Raw genomic sequence first — 23,572 nt, 5'->3', positions numbered from 1 at the left:
TTTTTATACGTGCTATAGGGCACAGCATTTGATCAAGGCCGAACAAATTATTTTATGTGCTTCTGCGACATTTTTTTTCAAGTTGGAACGCAAAAAGGAGGCAATGCCTCAGATGCTATTTTTCGAACGACTTGCTTTTACTACTGTTGCTTTAAATTTATGTCAGTAATATCATCAACCATTTTTACTGGTTTTAAGGCTTTAGAGGTGGCTTAGAGATGACGCTTTAAAATAACTAATAGGGGGAAAAATAGATTTGAATAAGAGCCGTAATTAATTTAATGTAGAAAAAAGGTTACGTATAAATGTAAAAATCCTATTTTTATTTGGCAAGTTTATATATTTGTACTCCCTCCACAATTATGCTGCAATATTTTTATAATCTAATTTATTTTATATAAATATATAATTTTGTAGTAAAATATTGTGACTTTTTAAAATAAAACAAAGGGCATAGCGGAATAAGCAGGTGAAATCTGCCCCCGCACTAAACAGGGGTTTCTCGAGCTCTAATTGATATCATTAGTTGGCACCTTGAGATGTAAAATTTCCCCAAATATTAGCTACAAAATTGCATTTTTTGGGGAGTTATGGAGGGGGAAAGAAAAATAAAGAAAGTGGTTTTTTTCGAAAATGGTTAGACCGATTTTAATGAAAAAAATATATGTTGTAAACATAGTTTAGATAAGTTTAAGAAAATTTAAAGTAATTTTTGTAATAAAAAAACCCGATAAGAAAATTTTTGAATTTTTTGGGGGGTGATAATTTTGAGATACCACTTTTATATTTTTACAAAAACATCTCTAAATTTTCTTCTTTAACACTTATTTTTTTCAAATCAATCAGAGTGGTGAAACATGGTTAAAAATAATAATTCACACCGCGCCGCCGTGCCGCGCTGCACCGGCTGGGCGACCGGACCGCGGCGCACGGCGATTTTTGTCATGTTGAACTTATATACTAGTTGCAGTGTTGCAATGTTTAGTTGCCAAGAAAAATTATGATATAATAATATAAAATATAGTAACATATATATATAATATTTTCAGGACGTCTGCAGTTAGCCTATAAAACTTATCGTTTCGGCAGTTTATCACGAGGAGATTGCAGTATGTTTTTAAATTCCATATGTTCGGGGTGCTTTTTTAATGTGAGTCCCCTTGCCTTTCACATTATTTATCATCGGTGTGCTTTTTTAAAGTGAGTCTCCTCGCCTCTCACATTACCTATCATCGAGGTGCTTTTTTAATGTGAGTTCTCTTGTCTCTCATATTATCTATCATTGGGGTGCTGTTTAAAAGTGAGTTCCCTCGCCTCTCACATTATTTATGATCGGTGTGCTTTTTTAATGTGAGTTCCCTTGCCTCTCATATTATCTATTATCGGGGTGCTGTTTAAAAGTGAGTTCCCTTGCCTCTCACATTATTTATGATCGGTGTGCTTTTTTAATGCAAGTTCCCTCGCCTCTCACATTATTTATCATCGGGGTGCTTTTTTAATGTGAGTCTCTTCGCCTTTCACGTTATTTATCATCGAGGTGCTTTTTTAATGTGAGTCCACTCGCCAAGAAGATAATGTGAGAGGCGAAGGGACTCACATTAAAAAAGCACCCCGATGATAAATAATGTGAAAGGCAAAGGAACTCACATTAAAAAAGCACCCCGATGATAGATAATGTGAGAGGCGAGAAAACTCACATTAAAAAAGCACACCGATGATAAATAATGTGAGAGGCAAAGGGACTCACATTAAAAAAGTACCCCAAACATATGGAATTTAAAAACGTACTGCAATCTCCTCGTGATAAACTGCCAAAACAATAAGTTTTATAGGCTAACTGCAGACGTCCTGAAAATATTATATGTGTTATTATATTTTATATTATTATATCATAATTTTTCTTGGCAACTAAACATTGCAACACTGCAACTAGTATGTAAGTTCAACATGACAACTGTTTTGCTTAATGATAACTTTTGTTTGCTGGTTCGATGTAGGGCGTGTTTGATTAAGACCCAAAAACTTGTTCGTAATTTTCTTATGGTGGTTTATTAAAATGAGCGTTTCCTACACGTGTCGAGTTGCGACGTGGATATATAAGAGAGCTTTCTAGAGAGAGATGCGCGCGCCGAAGAAGCCGGGTAAACGACGAGAGAGACCGAAGTCCCACGAACATGCGCGAGCCAGCGACCGATCGATGGATGCAGTCGATAACCATTGAGTGACAGAGAACGAACCTGTCATACTGCGGCCGATAATAACTGCGCGAAGAAATGAATTTATCGTACACCGCCCGCCTTGAAAGGAGCTCTTTCAAAAAATGAAAAACAATACGAAACGCAAAGTTAGTTCGTAACTCAGTAATTATACAATAGTGGAAATAACTAAAATACAAAATAAGGCAAAATGAACTGCCATAACTTGACATAAAAATAATAATTAAGAATAAGCAAGGCTTTACAGCGTCTTAGACAAAATATTGCTACATTCTTCTGTTGGCAAGATAGCCAATCGCGACAATGGTCGAACGAGTGTTCCCTTGTTGGTTCGTAGAGTAGCTGAGCGGGCTATGCCATCCTCTCCTGGATGGATCTTCTCTACTCGACCCCTCAGCCATTGAAGTGGAGCAAGTCCGGGTTGTTTTATCAGGGCAAGTTGTCCCACCTTCAGCTGATCGCCCTTTGAGGTGGGCCATTTGTGCCGTTGCTGTAATTGGTGCAGATAGTCTTGGCTCCAGCGCCTCCAAAAATGCTGTCGGAGTTGGTCAGTGAGCTGCCATCTAGTGAGTCTATTCATGTTGACATTCTCCAAGCTGTGGCACGGAAGACTGTTAAGTGTGTCGCCAATAAGGAAATGACCAGGAGAAATAAAACTGAGATCATTTGGATCAGTGCTTAAAGGAATCAAAGGACGGGAGTTGAGGATTGCCTCGATTTCGCATAAAGTCGTTTGTAATTCCTCAAAGGTTAAGGCAACGGTCCCTACTATTCGATATAAGTGAAACTTGATCGATTTTACTCCTGCCTCCCAAATTCCGCCGAAGTGGGGGGCGTTGGGAGGTATAAAGGTCCACGATATTTTAGAGTCCTGCGCGTAATTATGGATACTATCCTTTACTTCTTGTTTTCGTAAAAATTCATAGATTTCTGATAATTGTCGAGACGCACCAACAAAGGTGGTGCCGTTATCCGAAAAAATAGAACTGGGCTTGCCCCTTCGAGATACAAATCGCCTCAAGGCCGCAAGAAAGGCGTCGGAGGTCAAGTCACTCACAAGTTCAATGTGGATAGCCTTGGTCGCGAAGCAAACAAAGATGCAGACGTATGATTTCATATGACGAGCGTTTCGTCGTTTACCATCTCGTATGGTCAGCGGTCCCGCATAGTCAATACCACAGGTAGTAAATGGCCTAGATGGCTTAACTCTGGGAGCGGGTAGATTTCCCATTTTAGCTACGGAGTTTGATGGATTGCATTTGAAGCAGATGACGCATTGTTTGATTATTTTTCGTGTAATAGAGCGTATGCCCAAAGGCCAGAACAATTGACGAGTCGCGGCCATGGTACCTTGGAGGCCAGCGTGTAAATTACGTATGTGTGTGTTTTTTATTATAAGCTCAGTTAAAATATGATGCTTGGGCAACAAAATCGGATGCTTCGCATCGTAGGAAAGTTCGGAATTCCTTAGTCTCCCACCTACCCTTATTAAATTGTTATCATCTAGGAAAGGCGATAGAGATAGTAAATGACTTGATGATTTTAATGGTTGGTTATTCCTTAAACAATCAATTTCTTGTGAGAATGTACTGTGCTGAACTGCGCGGCAAATGATCATCAATGCAGCGGATGCTTCTTGATGCGTAATTGATTTGCTAACATACGAGCCCCGTAAACGGAACTTAATGACCCTTAGACAATAGGCTACTATGCGACATATTTTGTCGATATTAGAAAATTTATTCAACAACGAACTGATTGGTAATAGGCTTATAGTGGAAGAAAGCGTGGTTGCTCCTTTTAGCTCAGGCATGTCGGATTCCTGAATTTTCGGCGTGGTCTCAGTGACAGGCCACTTTGATTCCCTGTGCTTGAGAAAGGGAGGGCCGGACCACCACAAATCGCATGTTATTAGTTCCTTAGAATTTAGGCCGCGGGACAACACATCTGCGGGATTTAGTGTTGATTGTATGTGATGCCAGTCAGTAATCTCAGTCAATCGCTGGATTTCTCCGACGCGGTTGGCCACAAATACTGACCATTTTCTGGAGGCGGATGCGATCCAGTTTAATGTGATGGTCGAATCTGACCATAGGAAAAGCTTGACGTTTGCCAGCTCGACAGACGACCTTACCTTGTGGACTAATTGGGCGAGGAGCATGGCTGCGCACAATTCTAGGCGTGGAAGAGAAGTTGCTTTGAGAGGCGCAACACGAGCCTTGGAGCACAATAGTTCTGTTCGAAATTCGCCCTTTGATGTGTACGAGCGAAGATAGATGCACGCGCCATATGCTCGTTGGCTGGCGTCAGCGAAGCCATGCAATTGGAGATGCGAGGTGTCGTTACTGAATTTTACGCAACGACTTATGCTTAAAGTATTTAGACTGACTAATTCTGACTTGAATTGACTCCATTTCGACAGAATAGATGGGAAAACGGGCTCGTCCCACTGTAGATTTTGTTGCCATAGCTCCTGCATCAGCAATTTTGGAATGATTATTACAGGGCCAATCAACCCAAGAGGATCAAACACCTTGGCTATCTCTGATAGCAACTCACGTTTAGTAAGAGATTTATGATTGCCAGTATCTTGAGCATTATACCGCAATGAATCAGTCGAAGGATTCCAGAGTGTTCCGAGTATCTTGCAGTTGAGCGTTTTGTCAAGAGACAAGTTAGATTCCATTGTGTCATGCAGCCCAGAAAGAATGCGGCAGTTATTGGAGGCCCACTTTGCGAGGTGGAATCCTCCTTTCCCAAGAAGTTGAATGAGCTCGTCCCTTAATCTTATGCATTCGTCAATTGACGTGCCACCCGTTAGCACGTCATCGACGTAAAAATCGCGTAACATGCATTGGGAAGCTAACGGATAATCATTTTTGTACAAATCAGCTAGATATTTGAGTGCCCTCGTGGCCAGATACGATGCGGAAGAGGTTCCGTACGTCACGGTTTTTAATTCGAAAATCTGAAGTGGATCAGAAGAGTTATCACGCCAGAATATTCGCTGCAATTGCGTTTGAGATGGATCGATGAGCACCTGGCGGTACATTTTTATTATGTCCGCTGTGATAACAAACGGAAGAGTGCGGAAGCGCAACAGAATAGAGATAAGATCCTGTTGGATTACAGGCCCGACTCTCAGGGCATTGTTGAGTGAGATTCCTGTGGGACCTTTGCATGAACCATCGAACACGACCCTCAATTTGGTGCTACTGCTGTCAGGCTTAATCACGCAATGGTGCGGTAAATAGAAAACCGGCAATTCAGTGTTCGCGGGTTCCTCGGTTTCGATGGGTGTCATGTGACCTAATTGCACGTACTCGTGCATAAATTGGGCGTAATCACGCTTCAATATTGGCCGAAAATCAAGCTTCCTTTCTATTTTGTAGAAACGACGTAAAGCAATGGCTCTAGTATCGCTTATCGAATTTACTTTATTGTCCTTGATAGGTAGCTTCACGACTATTCGTCCTTCAGGATTGCGCGTTACGTTCTGAGTAAAATGATGTTCGCATTCCATTTCCTCTATGGTAAAAGGATCGGATAGATGCGGAGGTTCCTCAATGCGCCAGAACTGGCTGAGTTGATTTGACAATTCTTCGTTTGTAATGGACAAATGAAGCGTGTTTACATGGGAGTTTTTACTGTTAGTGGTGAATCCACCTGCCAGGATCCACCCGAGTTTAGTTTGTTGAAGTATTGGGTGGCCGGGTGATATCTTAATTTGATTCGGGCAGACTAATTCCCAGAATACTTCGACTCCTAGTAACAAATCAACATCATCTGAAACATGAAAGTTAGGATCAGCTAACCTTATGTGGCTGGGTACTTGTAGTTTGGATTTGTCTATTGATCGAGATGGGAGCCTTTCTGTTATTTTATCTGTGACAATACATTTGATATTTGTGCGATAATTGGTGGCACGCGATTGAAACGTCAATTGTACGATATGACTCGACTTGCTAATTGTACCATTAATTCCCGATACGACTATGTCTGTTGTCTGAGTGGGAAGTTGTAATCTTTTTACAAAGGAGCTTGATATAAGATTTGCTTGGGATCCGTTATCTAGTAACGTTCTGCATCTCTGCCCGCATCCGTATCGATCCAAGACGTCCACTACTGCGGTGGATAATAACGTGATCCTGCTACACGAAGTTGACGTGCAAGTAGTAACAGAATTAGTGATAGCCTCGACCTGAGACGGCTCTAAAGCCGTATTTGAAGATTGAGAATTGTTGGTTTCTTTTGCCTTTAAATGGAGCAACGAGTTGTGCCGCTCACTGCAGAACTTGCAATGGCCCGATTTGCATGTTGGGGCAGAATGATTTGTCGAACGCAAGCAATTGAGACATAATTTTAACTTACGTGCCTTGGATATGCGCTCAGGAATTGTTAATTTGAGAAAATCCGCACAGTAATAGATTAAGTGATCTTCCTTGCAATAATTACACTGCGACTTAACTGTGGCAGCATGCGTGCCCTGCCTTTTAATATTTATGCGACCCTGAGTCGACGTGCCTCCAACTGGCTTGACAGGCGCTTCAAGCACTTCACATCTGTGATGCAAGAAGGCCATAAATTGTTTCAGTGTGGGTATTTCCCTTTCCTTGAGCGACGTTCGCCATTGGCGCGCTGTTCCTGAGTTCAACTTGGAACTTAATATGTAAATAATCAAGTCGTCCCACGTGTCCGCTGGACGCTTGAGAGCTTTCAATGCACGAATATGTCGAGCCGTACCATCTGCTATTTGACGCAGATCGTTCGCGTTCTCTTTCACCATTGTGGGCAATTCAAAAATAGCCTGGATGTGCGCTTGAACTAAGACTTTAACGTTATTGTAGCGTTCCTTGAGGAGATCCCACGCTATGTCGTAGTTTTGGTTGGACAATTCTATTGAACTTATAACCTCTGCAGCATTGCCTGTCAATGATGCCTTAAGGTATTGAAATTTTTGAACGTCGCTCAAGGAATTATTGTTATGTATGACTGATTGAAAGTTGTCGTGGAATGCAAACCACTCTTCATAGCTACCTGAAAATTGAAGCAAGTTTAGTTTTGGTAATTGAACGGCCGTTGCCGATTCTTCTTGTACATTAGCCGTGGGGGTTGCATTCGCAACATTTCTATGACCACCGTTGTCGGCGCCGCCCGCCAATACCTTTATTTTTGCAGCTAAATCATAAAATGCACACTCGAATGATTCACGATCTTGATCTTCCACGAGGGACTCTATTTGCGTTTGAATTTTGTTATACTCTGTCCAATACTGATCGAGTTTGACTTGCCTAACCTCCAAAGCGGCCGATACAGCCGTCGTTACCTCGGTAATTGTATCAACATAGTTTTTTATTCGCGTGCATGACGCTTTTACAGTCGCACGCATTCGTTTTAGAGCGTTAATGTCGTCCGTCATTGTCGATAAACAACGAAATCAAGCAAATTTAGGATGTGAGAAGTAAGGTTAATTGGCGACGACACACGGTGTCTTCCTACCTTGTGTAGCTTCGTCTGCGCCGTCGATGTGGCTGCGAGGCCTCAACTGCTGCCGCTGGGAATCGTGTCCTGTTGTCTTGTTTCGTCCTTGAAATGGAGATCGTCTCGTGCTGGATCACTTCGTCTCTTTCGTTCCTGTACTCGACGATGTCGTCGATAATTTCTAGTGCATAGGAACCGGGAGGCGAAGGAGTTGGCTTCACAAATGCCGTCGATGACGTCTTATGGTGCAGAGGCCGAAATGCGAAGGAATATTGTTGATCCTTCTATCAGTTTCTCGATCGTTGCAACTCTAATGGCTGCTCACGTGCTTCTTAGGAACGCAGCGTCTGCCGTAGAATCCGCCGTATGGACGGATCCGGCTCGAAGGACCAAAGATGTTTTGCTTAATGATAACTTTTGTTTGCTGGTTCGATGTAGGGCGTGTTTGATTAAGACCCAAAAACTTGTTCGTAATTTTCTTATGGTGGTTTATTAAAATGAGCGTTTCCTACACGTGTCGAGTTGCGACGTGGATATATAAGAGAGCTTTCTAGAGAGAGATGCGCGCGCCGAAGAAGCCGGGTAAACGACGAGAGAGACCGAAGTCCCACGAACATGCGCGAGCCAGCGACCGATCGATGGATGCAGTCGATAACCATTGAGTGACAGAGAACGAACCTGTCATACTGCGGCCGATAATAACTGCGCGAAGAAATGAATTTATCGTACAACAACAATCGCCGTGCGCCGCGGCGCGATCGCCCAGCCGGCGCGGCGCGGTACAATGGCGTGGTGTGAATTATTATTTTTAACCATGTTCCACCACTCCGATTGATTTGAAAAAAATATGTGTTAAAGAAGAAAATCTAGAGATGTTTTTGTAAAAATATAAAAGTGGTATCTCAAAATTATCACCCCCCAAAAAATTCAAAAATTTTCTTATCGGGTTTTTTTATTACAAAAATTACTTTAAATTTTCTTAAACTTATCTAAACTATGTTTACAACATATATTTTTTTCATTAAAATCGGTCTAACCATTTTCGAAAAAAACCACTTTCTTTATTTTTCTTTCCCCCTCCATAACTCCCCAAAAAATGCAATTTTGTAGCTAATTTTCGGGGAAGTTTTACATCTCAAGGGTGCCAACTAATGATATCAATTTGAGCTCGATTAGTGCGGGGGCAAATTTCACCTGCATTCCGCTATGCCCTTTTTTACATTTATCTTTGTGGTGGCCACGTTACCAATCCTTGTTTCTCTTTAATCCATTATGCGGTGTTGCAACATTTTTACAAATAATATGTAATAGTAAATATTTTATAATTTTGAATCTAAAATCTAATAAACAAGACTTTAATGAATATAATTGTTAAGATTCAATTTAAAATATTCATTATCAAAGTTATTAGATAAAATATAAACGGATGGCCATATTATTATCTTCTCCTTTATATGATCAGAATAATTATGATACAGTAGGGACGCAATGCATCTTTATTGACAGAGTGAAGAATATTGAGAATAAAGGTCTTGTGTATGTAAAAAATAACACAAAAATGTTTTTTTTTTACACAATTTGAAAACAAAGTGTAGATACATATTTTTCAGAAAAATTAACGTTTAAAACACTTGGATACATACATTTTATTCATTTATTATGAAATTTATAATTGCATTAGTTTAAAATTATACTATTTTTGTTATTTATTAATCCATAAGTGTTTATTAAGATAAAAAATGATAAATATTAATTTAACCCAAATTATTCAAATGACAATTATATTATGTTAAATTTAAATATGTTAAAAATTTAATGCAAAAATGTACAAAAACTGGTTTTAACATATTTATAAGATATGTAATATAAATACAAAATGTTTTCTATTGTGTACATATTTTGATCTATAAAAATCCATTATTTTTAATAATCAGTATAATAATGACCCAGGTAGCAAACCTATGTCATTTTGACGTCCCAAAATGGTCATATCTGGTCATATGTCGTCAAAATGACCATTTTTTTACATGACCTAAAATTGACGTCATGATGACGTCATTTCGAAGTCATATTTCAGTCATGATCTGACGATTATTTTCCCAGACAGCACACATCCAAAATCGGGACATAAAGACGTCATTAAGACGTATTTTAGACACGGTCTAAAGCGGTGTCTATACAATGAGATTTAAGGCGTAAGGCATAAGCATATTATATAAGCATATTATATTCAACTTTAAGAGAACATTTTTAAGAAAACATTTAGATATCTTGGAAATAATTTCAAAATGGTCAAATTAACCATTTGAACGCTTCAAAGTCTTAATGCTAAATAGATCACAATTTCCATCAAATTATAAAGGTTATGGAAAAAGTTAAATTTAACAATGAAATTAATAAGTAAATAAGTTAATGCTATTTATTTTTAATATGTTTTGCAAAATTGAATTGCTTTTATAAAAAATAATATAATTGCGACAGTTTATAACATATACGAAGAGAATTTTTATACATTACTTGAAATTATAACAATGTTAAAATTTTTCCGCATGTATTTTTATCTGGACAGATTTACAAATCTAAGGGATAAACACATAAAAATCAGATTCTTATTGTCCACAGTAATAAATAGTAATAATGATCTGAACTCTTGATGGTCGATTCAATTGGCAATTTTATTGAGAATTTTAAATAAGCGTTACAATGTTTCGATCGTCGCTTTCGATTTTTTTTAAAGTAACATAACTTCTTTTTAAGTACTTATATAGTTAAGTAACCTATATCACACAAATCTTTTACAAAACATTAATGTATTACGGGTCCGTGTCCACAAGACCAAAGTTCAAACACTGAAATCAAGTAACAGTTAAAACATGATCAAACTAATAACATATATACTTTGACAGATTATTCCCATTAATATGTTCCGTGCGTTATAAAATCATAACTATATGGTTCACCAATTGTGTCTTTTACCAAATAACGAATTGATTTTTTTCATAAAAAATCCATTCATGAAAAATTCCTTTAGTAATTTTTTGCGTAGAATCGATTTCTGTAGTCAGATTTTCGATAATTCATAATTTTAATAATTTAATTAAACAATTATTCTTTAAACAAATTGCAAAAAATTATCTTTTTGTGTTTTTTAACATAATTCGAGGTAACGTCGCCTTTTAGATAGTTGCAAGCATTTAGGCCTTGCAGTTTCAGCATGGACATTAATTATAAAAATTTATAATAAGACATCTTAAAAACATCTATAAAAGATGTTTTTAAGATGTCTTATGTCCTGATTTTGGACATTGTGCTATTTGAGTTTTATATTATTCTTTTACTTTGTAAATTAATATTTTTCTTAATACTGTTGCGCTCAGGGCACAGCAGCCCTGTCATTCGGTCTGAATTGTGTTGCCGCTTACTTCAAGAGAATTCGCACGGTTTCTTTAATAACGGATTTTATTGCCGTTACATTTGGTTTGTTTGTTCCTGAGCTGTCGAGCCGAACGGACGTGTTCAGGCTCTTTGTAGTCTCCGCCGTTTAATAAACGCAGCTTTTCTTAAGAACTGTCTCCTAGTTATTTCCCCGCGGAGTGCGCGTTTGCGTATGAGTGTGAGAGTATGCTGCACGTGGATGGAGCGCAATAATAGAGGAGAAGGTGGTAATATGGTCATCCATTTATATTTTATTTAATAATTTCGTTAATAAATAATCAGTGTTTTAAGTTGAAATTTTACGATTATATTCATCAAAGTGTGGTTCATTAGATTTTTTAATTCAAAGTTATAAAATATTTATTATATTATATATTATTTATAAAAATGTAACAATACTGCTTGATGGGCCGAAGAGAAATAGCGAGGGTAATATGGCCACCACAAAAATAAATGTAAAAAAAATTGGTTTTGTCTAAAAAGATCACAGTATTTTTAAATATGTTAGAAACATATATATTTATGTAAAATAAGTTGTTATATCAAAATAGGTGATTTTTATTTACATTTAATAGAAGTTAAATAAAAATAACCTTAAATCTAAAGAACCTTATTCATATAAAAGATTTTAAAAAATTAACAGCCTTAAATTAAGCCTTTAATCGATTTATCGAGGAATTTTGTCGATATAAAAATCTCTAAAAAGCGATCATATTACTAGCACACTTAGATGGCTATATATTGACATCATCCTATATCATTGTTTAATTTTGTATAATTCAAAATATATACAGCCGAATAAAGAGTTAAATAATAAGAAAGTACTCAAGTGTACATACATTTAGGTGATAATGCGGTTAAGTTTAAAAAGAATGAAGAAGTATGTGTAATTAAATGTTAAAATGTATCTTAAAAAATTTTCGAAATTCATAAAAGTAAACAAAACCTTATAACAAATGTTGCCTGTTGTGTTTTGTCATATTAGCATCATTATATAACAGTAGGCTACTAAACAAATGACATCATAAATAATTACTAGAATTCGTCAGCTAATAACGGAGATAATATATGGGTAGCCATATTATCCGCACTGGCTATATTACCATCCTCTCCTCTATAAAAATATTTCTTAACACTAAACTATCATTTTATGGGTAAACAAACAAATGATACAAAATCAATGTAATTTTAAAACATAAATTTTAAGACAAATAAATAAAATGTATGTATCAACATATTACAAATATTACATAATTTACACTTGTATTTTCGAGTTGAATTGGTGATGATAAAATACGTATTAGTCCGTGTGATCTCGTTATTAACACTGACGTGGGTCATATAATCACTCACAATACATCATATATGTGCTCTGTCGCCATCATTAACTCGACTGGAAAATGACTGAAACTGGATATCCGATCCAAAACAGTTCTTGGCTACGGTTAGCGATGGTATAATAGTATAGATAGATGTGTTCGTAAGTGTATATTGCTCAAAAGCAACTGGAAGGCAACACTACTTCAAAATGTGAGAGAAAAGAGTGCGAATCATATTAGTAGCTAGCAGCGAGATCAATATCTCACGAGTTTAAGACCACATTACATTTAATCCGTATACAATAAATTATATCGCTCTTTTCTTTTCTAATTATACAATAGCCGTATTCAAAGTGAACTGTATGCAAATTCGTAAAGTATGTAAAAAAAATATATAAAACATATTCTGGAATGCTCTCTCAGTGGGATGTTCTACATTCGTTTACACGCAATTTATTTTGAAGTATTTCCGTGTGTGCCGATTCAACGTGTCACGTTAAATCTAGATGTGACCTTAAATTTGCACGTTTGGTTCTGGTATTACCCCATAATATAAGTATAATTCACGCTCTAGAATGTCCTCTAAATAAAAATGAACGTTATACAAAAAAAAAAAAAATTAATTACAACAAGAATTTGTATGTCATAATTAAATTTTATCTATATATATACAATTGAAATTTGGCTATCACAACTATAACTAATTTTTTTTATGAGTACGGCCTAAAAAAGTAATTGGTTAAATTAATTTAAAATATAGATATAATAACCCCTTATATAGTATCGAAATTGTTCAGTAATATTTCAGAAATATTTTAACTGAAAAGTGAAACATTTTAATATAAAAATTGCGAAACGCGTCTACAGTATTCGGAAACCTATTGGAAGCAATGTCTACAATATTTTTGATAGAGTTGCGGAATAACAAAATGATTATTGCATTTAAAACCTTATAGAAAAGTAGTCGAAAGATTATTTTAAAAATCTTCAACCTTCCTAAAATAATGTCAAAAGATAAAAAATTGCTGAACTATTCCGATAAGTTATAATTCTTCTATTCTTTAAATTACAATCAGTAAAAAATCAATGAAATCAGTGAAAATACATTGGTTTTCAATAATACTTGTAACTTTTCAATTCAATAGTAAAATTAATGCACTGATCTTTTAATGATTATACATTAATTTTGAATTGAAAATTACTAAAATACAGTAAATACTCACTAATTTTATTACAGCTTTAAATATACCACTGCAATTCAGTGATAATACACTGATTGCAATTTAAATAGCAAGAAATTAAATTACTGAACTAGTAATAGAACTAAATAAAATTGCTATTGAAACAGATTTTATTTATTTTTATTTTGGAGCTTAATTTTGGAGACTTTAAAGAATTTTTTTATTAGAATACTGGCGAAGGCTCTTCTAGCGATGTACCTTTTATTATATTATATTTTGTATGATTTTTATTTGCGAGAAATATATGTCTATTGCGGCGCATAGTGGAAAGAAAACTCATGTTTTTGGATAAAAAAAAATCTGCCTACCACATAAATCTAAACCGATTTGAATGAATTTTTTTTAATTACTTGTCAATACTTTCTCGTGGTACTGTTTAAAATTAAAAAATTTTTGTTATAACATAAAAAAACGTGTGAAAGTTAACCTTTTGTTTCCTTGTAGTAAAAGAAGCTTTTGTACCTGTAAAAAACAATTAAGTTTTTTGTTTTAGAAACACGTTTTGAGATCTTATAAGTTGAAATATGTAAACAAACAACTTTTTTTCATGCCTGTGTGTATGCGCGCGCGCGTGTGTGTATACTCCGAATCTCGAGAAAGACTTAACCGATTTTGATAATTCCAACAGCATTCTTTTTGATATTCTTACAGGAGTAAAAATTTTTTATGAAAAAAAAAAAGTTTTTCGTTATCAAATAATGGGAGTAAAAATCAAGAAATTTATACTACACTCTTACTATAAAATAATAAATTAACTTTCTTTGTACATAATAAAAAATTCATAACTTTATATTTTTAAATCCGTTGTACAACCAGTACCGATATAATTCAAGAACAATAATTGTAAAGTAACTGCTGTTTTTATTTATGCACGATTATAAATATACAATTTGTAAATGCTTTTTAGCTGATAATTTTAATACATGTATTAATCATCAAAATCGGTTAAGTCTTTCTCGAGATATCGGAGTATACATTCAAGCGCACGCATACACATAAGCATGAAAAAATGTTGTTTGTTTACATATTTCAACTTATAAGAACTCAAAACGTGTTTCTAAAATAAAAAACTTAATTGTTTTTTACAAGGTACAAAAGTTTCTTCCTCTACGAAGAAGCAAAAGGTTAACTTTCACATGTTCTTTTTATGTTATAAAATTTATGGTATAAAAATTTTTTAATTACAGTACCACGAAAAAGTACAATTATTCACAAATAATTAAAAAAAAATTCATTCAAATTGATTAAGATTTGTGTTGTAGGCAGATTTTTGTCCAAAAACATAAGTTTTCTTCTCACTGTGCGGCGGCGCGGATATTGGTCGTGAATTTTATTAGAAAATGTGGATGAAAAATCTTATAATACTGCGCTTTTATTTTACATTGTGTGATTTCTTATTTAATTTTGACAAAAACTATATGCAACACATTATGTTTTTAAAATTACTGCATGTGATAAATTTTAGAAATATTTTTTGTAACACTTTACATTAAGTATTGTAAAATCTTTCTGAATTGTTGAATAGAAAGTGAAAGGTTGAAATGGCTTTAAGATTGTTTTGAAAATATACTGCAACAAGCAGTGCAACTTGATGGAACTTGACACATAATTTAATAAACAATTTTCATTAAAATAGTTAGGCAAGTTAAGTTACTTGCATTCTAGTTGAGATAACTAGATAAATTGCATTTTGATTTTAATTGCTTGAGAAAACCTAGTTGTATTAATTAAAAATTTGATAGATTTAATTAATATATCTATTTTAAATAAATGAGGATTTTAAAGATTATTTGTAGAAATTAAAAATCTTAGCTCCCTTCAGGGCTACCGGGGTATTTTACAGGGGCCACCAAACCCTTTACAAAATCGCCTTTCTGTCACACTCCATAAATACAATATGTACAGCTGACTTGATATTACATTAAAAATCTCCTCAAATAATTACCCTTCTTTCTCCTAGTATTCGGCTTGGCCATTTGCAATTTTTACATTCTTCACTCTTCTTTTTCTTGTCCTCTTCCATCTTCCCTTATTCCTTCTTCCCTTTTTTCAACGTTTTTCTCCTTCGTCCCATGTCCATTTTACTTCTTCTACCCATAATTCCCTATTCGTAAGTATCACCTGATTCCCTTTTGCCCTTTTCTTCGCCTATTCCACCGTCCTCCATCTTGTTCTCCTCTCCTTCATCGGACAGATCCTATTCCCCATTCTCCCCTTATCTCCATACTCTTCCTCAGAATCTCTTTCTTGTCCTTTATATCCTCTAATTCCATAATCAAAACCTGTCTTCCGTCTTCTCCTCTTCTCTCCTCAATCTCTCTTACTCCAACCGTCCTGCCTAAAGCATCCTCCATGATAATTTCTACTAAGTCTCTCCTCTCTTCTGCATCTTCACCATCCACTCCTCTCCATATTATCCTCTTCTCTCTTCTCCTTCTCCTTTCTTCCTCTCTTCTCTCTCGTATCTTTGCCTCTCTTTCCTTGATTCTCTTTGCTCTTTTCTCACTTTCCTTTAGCTTTCTCTTAGCTTTTTCCTTTGCCACTCTCCATTCTCCGCTCATCTCTTCCTTTTTCCTTTTTCTCCGTTTTTCCTCCTTCGCTTCTTCCGCCAAACCTCCATCACTTTTCCCCTCCTTTCTCCCCTTCCATTTCTTCTATCCCATTTGTCTTCCTCCTACTTTCTTTCTATGACTCCTACCATTTTTCCCTTCACCTCGCCCTCTTCTTCTTTTACCTGCTCACTCTGTCTTTTTCTTCTTCATCTTTTCCTCCGGTCCTTCGTCTTCCACTTCTCTCCTTTCCTCTTCCTGTTCCTTACCTCTCTCCTCCCTGTTCTCCTTCTTCCCTCCGCCGCTTTTTCCCTTCTCAACTTCCCTTTTCTTCTCCTTACTTTTCGCCACTACCTCCTCTTCTTTTGCTTCCTCTTTCCAAGTGCCCCTTTCTCTTTCCTCCCGGTCGTCTTTTCCTGCCTTCTATAAACCTCTTGTTCCTCCTCCTTATCTTTTCTTCTGCCGTCTGTCTTTCCTGCCGCAATCTTTCTCTTTGTCCCTCTTCTCTCCTCTCTCCTCTCCCTTTTTTTTTCTTTCTTTTTCTCCTTCTGTCTCCTGTTCCTTGTCCTCCACACCTCTCGTTGATCCTTTTCCTCTTTTCCTCGTCCTCCACACCTCCTCTCCTAACTTTTCTCCTCTCCTTCCGCTGCTCCCATTTCCTCTCATTATCTCATATCTTTCTCTTAATAGCTCCACTAACTCCTCCAGGCTCCTCCTTATCAGTCTCATCTCTTCTAATATCTCCTTCATGCCTTTTATTTCCTTTCTCTATCTTTCTTCGGTTGGTCGTTATTCCTCGCTTCTTATCATCTCGTCATATGCTCCACCATCTCTCTGATTGGTCCGCACCGCCCTCAATTTCTCGATCCTTCGATATATCGGTCCCTCGTTTCTCTCTATTATCCGTGTTTCTTCTCACCGCCATCTATCATCCTCCTGCGTCACTTGTCACCACATTTCTCCACCAATCTCTGTGCCGTTCCGTCCCCTCCCTCTCTCCATCATCACTACTGCCAACCTATTCTCCTCTCACTGTGTTATCCCCTATGCCCTCCATGCTCTCCACCGCCTCTCTGGATTGGTTCGCACTGCCACAACTGCTAAATAATTAGTATATAAATATTTGGTTAGTTTCTAGGCAGTATTTTTGTATATAAAAAGGAATCAGTAATATTAAATAGTAACGGGCCGAGTAGTCAGTCAAATAGCATAAATTTCTACCAGGGATTGAAGAACACTAAAAGAAAAGAGTAAATAAAAGGTGCCAGTTCTTGTTTATTATTCAATCAGTCAAGTGGTGTTGCATGTTGCGATGATCATGTGGTATTTAGGTTACGTTAAATATTTAAATACAATTTCTGTGCCTGCATTTTCTGAAAAACAGATTTGAAAAGGGAAATACTTCTGAAACAAACAAGAGACTCTTGAATTATGAAAGATAACGGGACTAATCAGAGACTTGACAATCTCTGATATCACAATATCTTATTTTTATTTAAAAAAATCAGCAAGTTTTAACTTGAGAAAAATAGTTTCGCATTTAATTTATTTTATTGGCCGGATGATGGACAGACATCGAAACTTTTTACCTATCTTTCTTTCCTGAAACAATAAAGCACAAATGTCATGTACGAATTTGAATTGATTTATCGAATTTTTAGTTTTTTTAATCTTATACAGGGACCCGGACCGAATGAAATTAAGGTTCGGTTACGATTACGGTTTCAGTTTCGGTTTCTTGGCAAATACAAAAACCCAAAACCGTTTAATTACGGTTTTTTTCGGTTTTTTTTCCGGTTACGGTTCCGGTTCTTCTAATATTATTATTAATAAGTAATTATGTAATAGTAATTATTACATAATTTCTATTTATATTTAATAATTTATAATATTTAATATATTATTAAGAATTATAATATTTAATAATATTAAAAAATGTTTAATAATAATTTATAAAATATTATTTACGTATGAAATAAGAAATCAATTTGAATTGTGCTACCAATAAATCTATTGCTTCAAAAAAGATGACTAAATAAAAGAAATAAGAGGAAAAAGCAAAAAAGTATGAGTAGTTAGACAAGAATCCGCAAAGTTGCAAATAATGAGTAATAATCAAGATGTGTACAATAATTTTTTATATCCAGAATATATACAAGGTGTTTTCGCATCAAGTATGCAATACTTCATGGAAAGATAGACGGGATCAAGATAAATATAAAAGTCTACTATAGTTTTTTGGATATCTCTAGTGATAGCCGAGATATTAATTTTTCAAATTGTACGAATGAGAGCGCGCTGAGCCGCTCGAGCTATAGCACTACTGCGTCAATCAGTAGCTGCCGGCGGCAGCTCGAGCGGCTCAGCGCTTTCCTCGGCGTGCTTTCATTTGTACAATTTGAAAAACTGATATTTCGGCTATCATTGGAGATATCCAAAAATTATAGTGGACTTTTATGTTCACCTTGATCCCATTTATCTTTCCATAAAATATTGCATATCTGATGCGGGACACCCTATATAAAAACATACAAATATATAGTAATAAGACTGAATGCAGTGGTAATAAAACTAATATGGTACGCTGTAGTACATCTTAAACTAAAAAAAGTTTTAATAGAAAACACTATGTTCATGTCACATACGATTGTTGCAATTTCATAATTGCAATCTCAGTTCAAGGATGTCACATTAAGAACCAGTTAAATATAAAAAGCAGTAATATTCAATTAGAAGTATTATTAAGTAAAATAATAAAAAGAAAAACGACAAAAAATTTTAATTAAAAAGATAAAAATATTATGTAAAAATAAATTTAAAAACCGAAAAATATACCAAAAAAACCGTAAACCTAAAAAAATTTAATAGTTTCCGATTATGGTTCCGGTGCTATAAATTTAGCAGAATTCGGTGTGGTTTACGGTTTCGGTCCGGGTAAAAAACCGGTTATGAACCGATTATCGGTTTCGGTTTCAATTACTGTTGCGGTCCGGATTACTGATCTTATTATTTTATAATATACGTACTACTTTTTTTATTAAACATCAAATATAAAATTAATTCTCTACTTGCAGTCACACTAATGTGTACGTTTGGTATTTTTACTTCAATGTAACATTTAAAAAACATGCACTATCTTTTATATTGTAAGCTGATGAATTCAAAAATATAAAAATATAAACATATAAAATAAATTGTTCTGTTATTAGGGGAATCTAATATAAAATTATATTAAATTTAATATTTAACTCTCAATCCCTACCTATGGGTAATTTTTGTCCTGCTTAAAACTACTATCCTTAATTTTTCGTACAACTGCGATGCTAACGCCATCAAAGTTGTACTAAAAAAAACTTTGGAGGGAGGGGATCTTCAGTGCACAGGGCCAGCCCGGTCCGTTTGTTCTACTCCAAACGCCAGCCAAGTAAAATTTGGATAGGACGTTTTCGACCCATAGGTAGGGATTATGTAAGTAAAAGTAACTTTCTTGAAAAAAATTTTTTTTTTGTTAATTAAGTAGTTTCAGATACGTACATGCGTTTTAAAATATAATTATGTATATATTTTAAGTTGAACCTTCAATAAGATTAGAAATCCAGAATACTTTAAGCAGACCAATAAAATTTAGCATTCGGCAAATATTGGAAAGATTGGACATTAACTAATCCTTTCTAAAAAGGGCATGGCATCGATACTCGCATCTCTCGAAGTATTGTTGTCGCTTTTTCGCGATGCCGATTCTCTCGTTGCGCTTACTTCGTGTTGCGAGAGTAATCATTGCGATTGAATTTGACAGCTGTCAAACTTGTATAAATTATCTATACCGGAAGAGACGGGGAGAGACGGGGAGAGACCGGGAGAGACCGGGAGAGACCGAGAGAGACCGGGAGAGACGGAGAGAGAGAGAGAGAGAGAGAGAGAGAGAGAGAGAGAGAGAGAGAGAGAGAGAGAGAGAGAGAGAGAGAGCTAATTAAAAGAAAAAAAAACAAGAAGAAAAAAAGAAGAAGAGTCAGAGCTGACAATATTTCGTTACATTTCAATATCAATATCATATTACTTTAAAGAAGATTTATGTATGTGTGTATATTGTATTTCTTTTTTCCTTTTTTTTATGTGTATAATATTTTTAAAGAAGAAAGAAACATTAGATAATAATTAATGTATGTAAGTCTGCTTTCTCTCTCTCTCTTTCTCTTTCTCTCTTTCTCTCTCTATTTCTTTTTCTTTTCTTTTTGTATATAATTATTTATTTATATAATTATTATTGCAATTGTTATTTTTAAAAAGTAAAAAACTAAATAGCGCGCGCGTAGCGCGCGCCCTGTGTTGTTCTAGTAAATTAAAAAAAGGAAAAAGATATTTTTATTGTTTACAAATTAAAAATGATAAAAAGACCAATCAATGTTGTGCTCGATGCAACAAACCCGTTTGCAATGATCATCGTTTAAATTATTGTTGTCACGACTGTTTTTAAACTGTTCTTTTTTATTTTTATAACAAAATTTTGAATTTTTACTATGTATTAAATAATAAATTGTTAAAATTTTAAGCTAAAAGAAAAATTATTGACTTATTGATGTTTCCCTATTTTACAACGTTGTTCATCATCCTCGAGGAATTTTCAATTTTATATACCGAAATTGGATATCTGCTTTCACTCTACGTTGATCAGACATTTTTTTTCGTAAGGAGGAACTTTTTTCTTTCCAGAAACTAATTAAAAACAAATTTTTTTTTAATTTTTACTATTGCTATATATTTTTTAAAAAATTAACTTTTTTAACCGATTTTTCTCATTGCTTATTAAAAAATACATATTAAATTTTTTTTGGAGAGGGGGTAATATAATGATGGTTTCTTAAAGAGAAATGTTTTTAAAGAGTATACATTTGATGTATGATTTTTTCAGACTTTTTCAACTATTATTTAATATGATTATAAGAGCAAAGACGAAAACGATCCATAGGTAGGGTGCAAAACACGTCCGAAAAAACGGTAGGGATTGGTTGTCACTTTTAAAGATATATGAAACAAGCAATTTATCAGTACTTACAAATTAATTTACAATGATTAATACTATTGTAAATTGTTAACTTTTAAATGTACAATTTTTTTATTTTATTCTAAATAGTTTATATTTTCTACTTACATCATTTCTTGCTGTGCTTACGCATCCGCTTTGCATATGAATTGTGTTAATGTATTTTCGTAAAATTTGATTTTATCTTAATTTATGTATTTTTCTTATGAGGAATCGAGCGAAACACTTTATTTGATTGTATGTGGCATATATATCATAGATCTATGATATATAAACTACGTATCTTCGTAAAAACCGTAAAAAACTAAAAGGGATGAAAAAGAACGTATCATTAATTCCCTCTATATGTGTAATGGAGCATGCGTATGCAGAGGACGGGAATAGGATAATATTAAAAAACTGTTTTTCGCTCCTTGTTGGAACAGACAAACCTATTGGAAACATTGTAAATGGGTGTAAGAAAATAAAACTTAAAGAAATAACCTTGGACTGTCCAGAATGTGTGGAACACTTTTGACGGTAAAACAAAAATCTAATTTATAAAAGATAATGATAAATTTACGGAAGAGTTTATATGTCCTGAACGATACGAGCTTTCACCGTTTTAAAAAACATAAAGAATAATATTCCTAGCTTTAGATATCCTAATACTCAATGAAACTAACAACTGCAATATATTATGCCCCACAAGAAAATGAAATCTCAAACATATACATTTACAGTTTTTTAATACAAAGATAAAGGATTTTTTTGTTACTAAACAGTCAAAGTGATTCCTTTCGTATCATTTTTTTTTATGTACAAAGTTGTTGATTTTAGCACTTTAACATTATGGGCGTAAGTCAAGATGAAAAACTTTTCAGCATGATTTTTTCTGTACGTTTAATCATTTCTAATACCTTCGCCTTCATTGCCATACTCACATCGTATGCACGAATTACCGACATTTCGTCGCTTTCGCGAACCTGACCTTAGTTAATTTTGTCAATTCATTCGTAAGGATCCAAGGATACTCAATGACCATACTTCGACGCATTGGTACCAAAAACTGCAGTGTTTAATGTGTGGATCGGCTTTTCCTACTTGTGCGAGTGAACGTACTTGTCTTCAACTCAGGCGTCCATTTTCCTCACTCGACTGAATAATCCGACCCTTCTGCATTTGTTACACAATGTACTATTAAGAGATCCATTCAGGAGTGTTGTCATTTATTATTCAAAGACCTGATTTGAACCTTTCTAAAATGGCGTTCGAAGTTATGATAACCGAATCTTTGAATTCCATTTTGAGTTTTTCTTTGGAAGAGATTGGCAAAAAAGTAACTAAATAAAAAATATATTTAACAGAAATTAAAATCTATTATATATATATATATATATATATATATATTTATATATATTAATGTATGTATTATATATTGTATGTATGTATGTATGTATGTATGTAGTATGTATGTATGTATGATGTATGTTTTAATGTATTGTTTCAATTCTGAGATTTTAGTTCTTGTGGGACACATGATATGTTGCAAATTGCATCCTCTGTTGTTTTACTGAGTATATGGGCTAAATACCAAAAGTGCATTATAAATATATTTTTAAAACAACAATGAAATACGTAGCGCTTAGAAACTGTTCCATAACTTATCGTTATATTTTATAAATTGCATCTTTGTTTCTGCAGCAAATGTCCAAAAAATTTTCTCTACAATTCTGAACATTCTAAGGTTTATTTTTGCCAAGTAGACACTCATTCCCATAGGTTTTGTTCCGTTCCGGTGAGGAGTAGAAGAACGGAATCTTTTAACATTGTTCTTGTGTACATTGTTTTGCATATTTCTCATTGCAGTTCGTACTGTGGTACTCTCGGCTTACTGTCGTATGCTACGTAAAATACATACGATGCACCCTCCATATATTACGGGGGTCCAAGGTGTAAAATCTGTATACAGTTGAAAAATTGTATAATTGAAAAATTTGTTAAGCTTAACATATATCGTGCATGTGTCCCCCAAATGATTTACTCAAATTTTTGTGTTATTTAATTCAAAATAAAAATGTCAAAATGTAAATAACAATATTTATATAAAAATTAGTACAAATGTGTATTATAATATTTTAACACAATTTACAAACAAATTGAAGAAGCATATTTCTTCAATACTAACGTTTCACAGTTAAGATTTATAATATGTTTACTAAATTTTACAAAATCAAAATTTTAAAGTCTATTTATATATACAATATATAAAATTTTATTTTATTATTTAAATTACTCAAGTTTTACTTTT

The 23,572-nt window shown here is 34.6% G+C and overlaps 2 protein-coding genes across 2 annotated transcripts; both read right to left on the bottom strand.

Moving 5' to 3' along the window:
- Positions 1-1,906: 1,906 nt before the first annotated feature.
- Positions 1,907-7,829, bottom strand: LOC118648578. The gene is made up of 2 exons (XM_036294916.1): positions 7,716-7,829; positions 1,907-7,253 (listed from the first exon to the last, which is right to left on the bottom strand). Exon 2 carries the CDS (start codon positions 7,000-7,002, stop codon positions 2,458-2,460), a length of 4,545 nt encoding a protein of 1,514 aa, XP_036150809.1. The 5' UTR covers positions 7,003-7,253; positions 7,716-7,829; the 3' UTR covers positions 1,907-2,457.
- An 8,046-nt stretch (positions 7,830-15,875) lies between these two features.
- LOC118648574 (stress response protein NST1-like) lies at positions 15,876-16,279 on the bottom strand. Its single transcript, XM_036294913.1, has one exon. It carries the CDS (start codon positions 16,251-16,253, stop codon positions 15,876-15,878), a length of 378 nt encoding a protein of 125 aa, XP_036150806.1. The 5' UTR covers positions 16,254-16,279.
- Between the last annotated feature and the right edge of the window lie 7,293 nt (positions 16,280-23,572).

The sequence above is a fragment of the Monomorium pharaonis genome, unplaced genomic scaffold, assembly GCF_013373865.1.
Source record: "Monomorium pharaonis isolate MP-MQ-018 unplaced genomic scaffold, ASM1337386v2 scaffold_526, whole genome shotgun sequence".
Taxonomy (NCBI): Eukaryota; Metazoa; Arthropoda; class Insecta; order Hymenoptera; family Formicidae; genus Monomorium; species Monomorium pharaonis.
The sequence above is the reverse complement of the archived record's forward strand: the minus strand, read 5'-3'. Positions and strand labels throughout refer to the sequence as shown.

Coding starts and splice junctions, on each gene's coding strand:
- LOC118648578 (XM_036294916.1), bottom strand. CDS start 7,002: ATGGTGAAAGAGAACGCGAACGATCTGCGTCAAATAGCAGATGGTACG.
- LOC118648574 (XM_036294913.1), bottom strand. CDS start 16,253: ATGAGCGGAGAATGGAGAGTGGCAAAGGAAAAAGCTAAGAGAAAGCTA.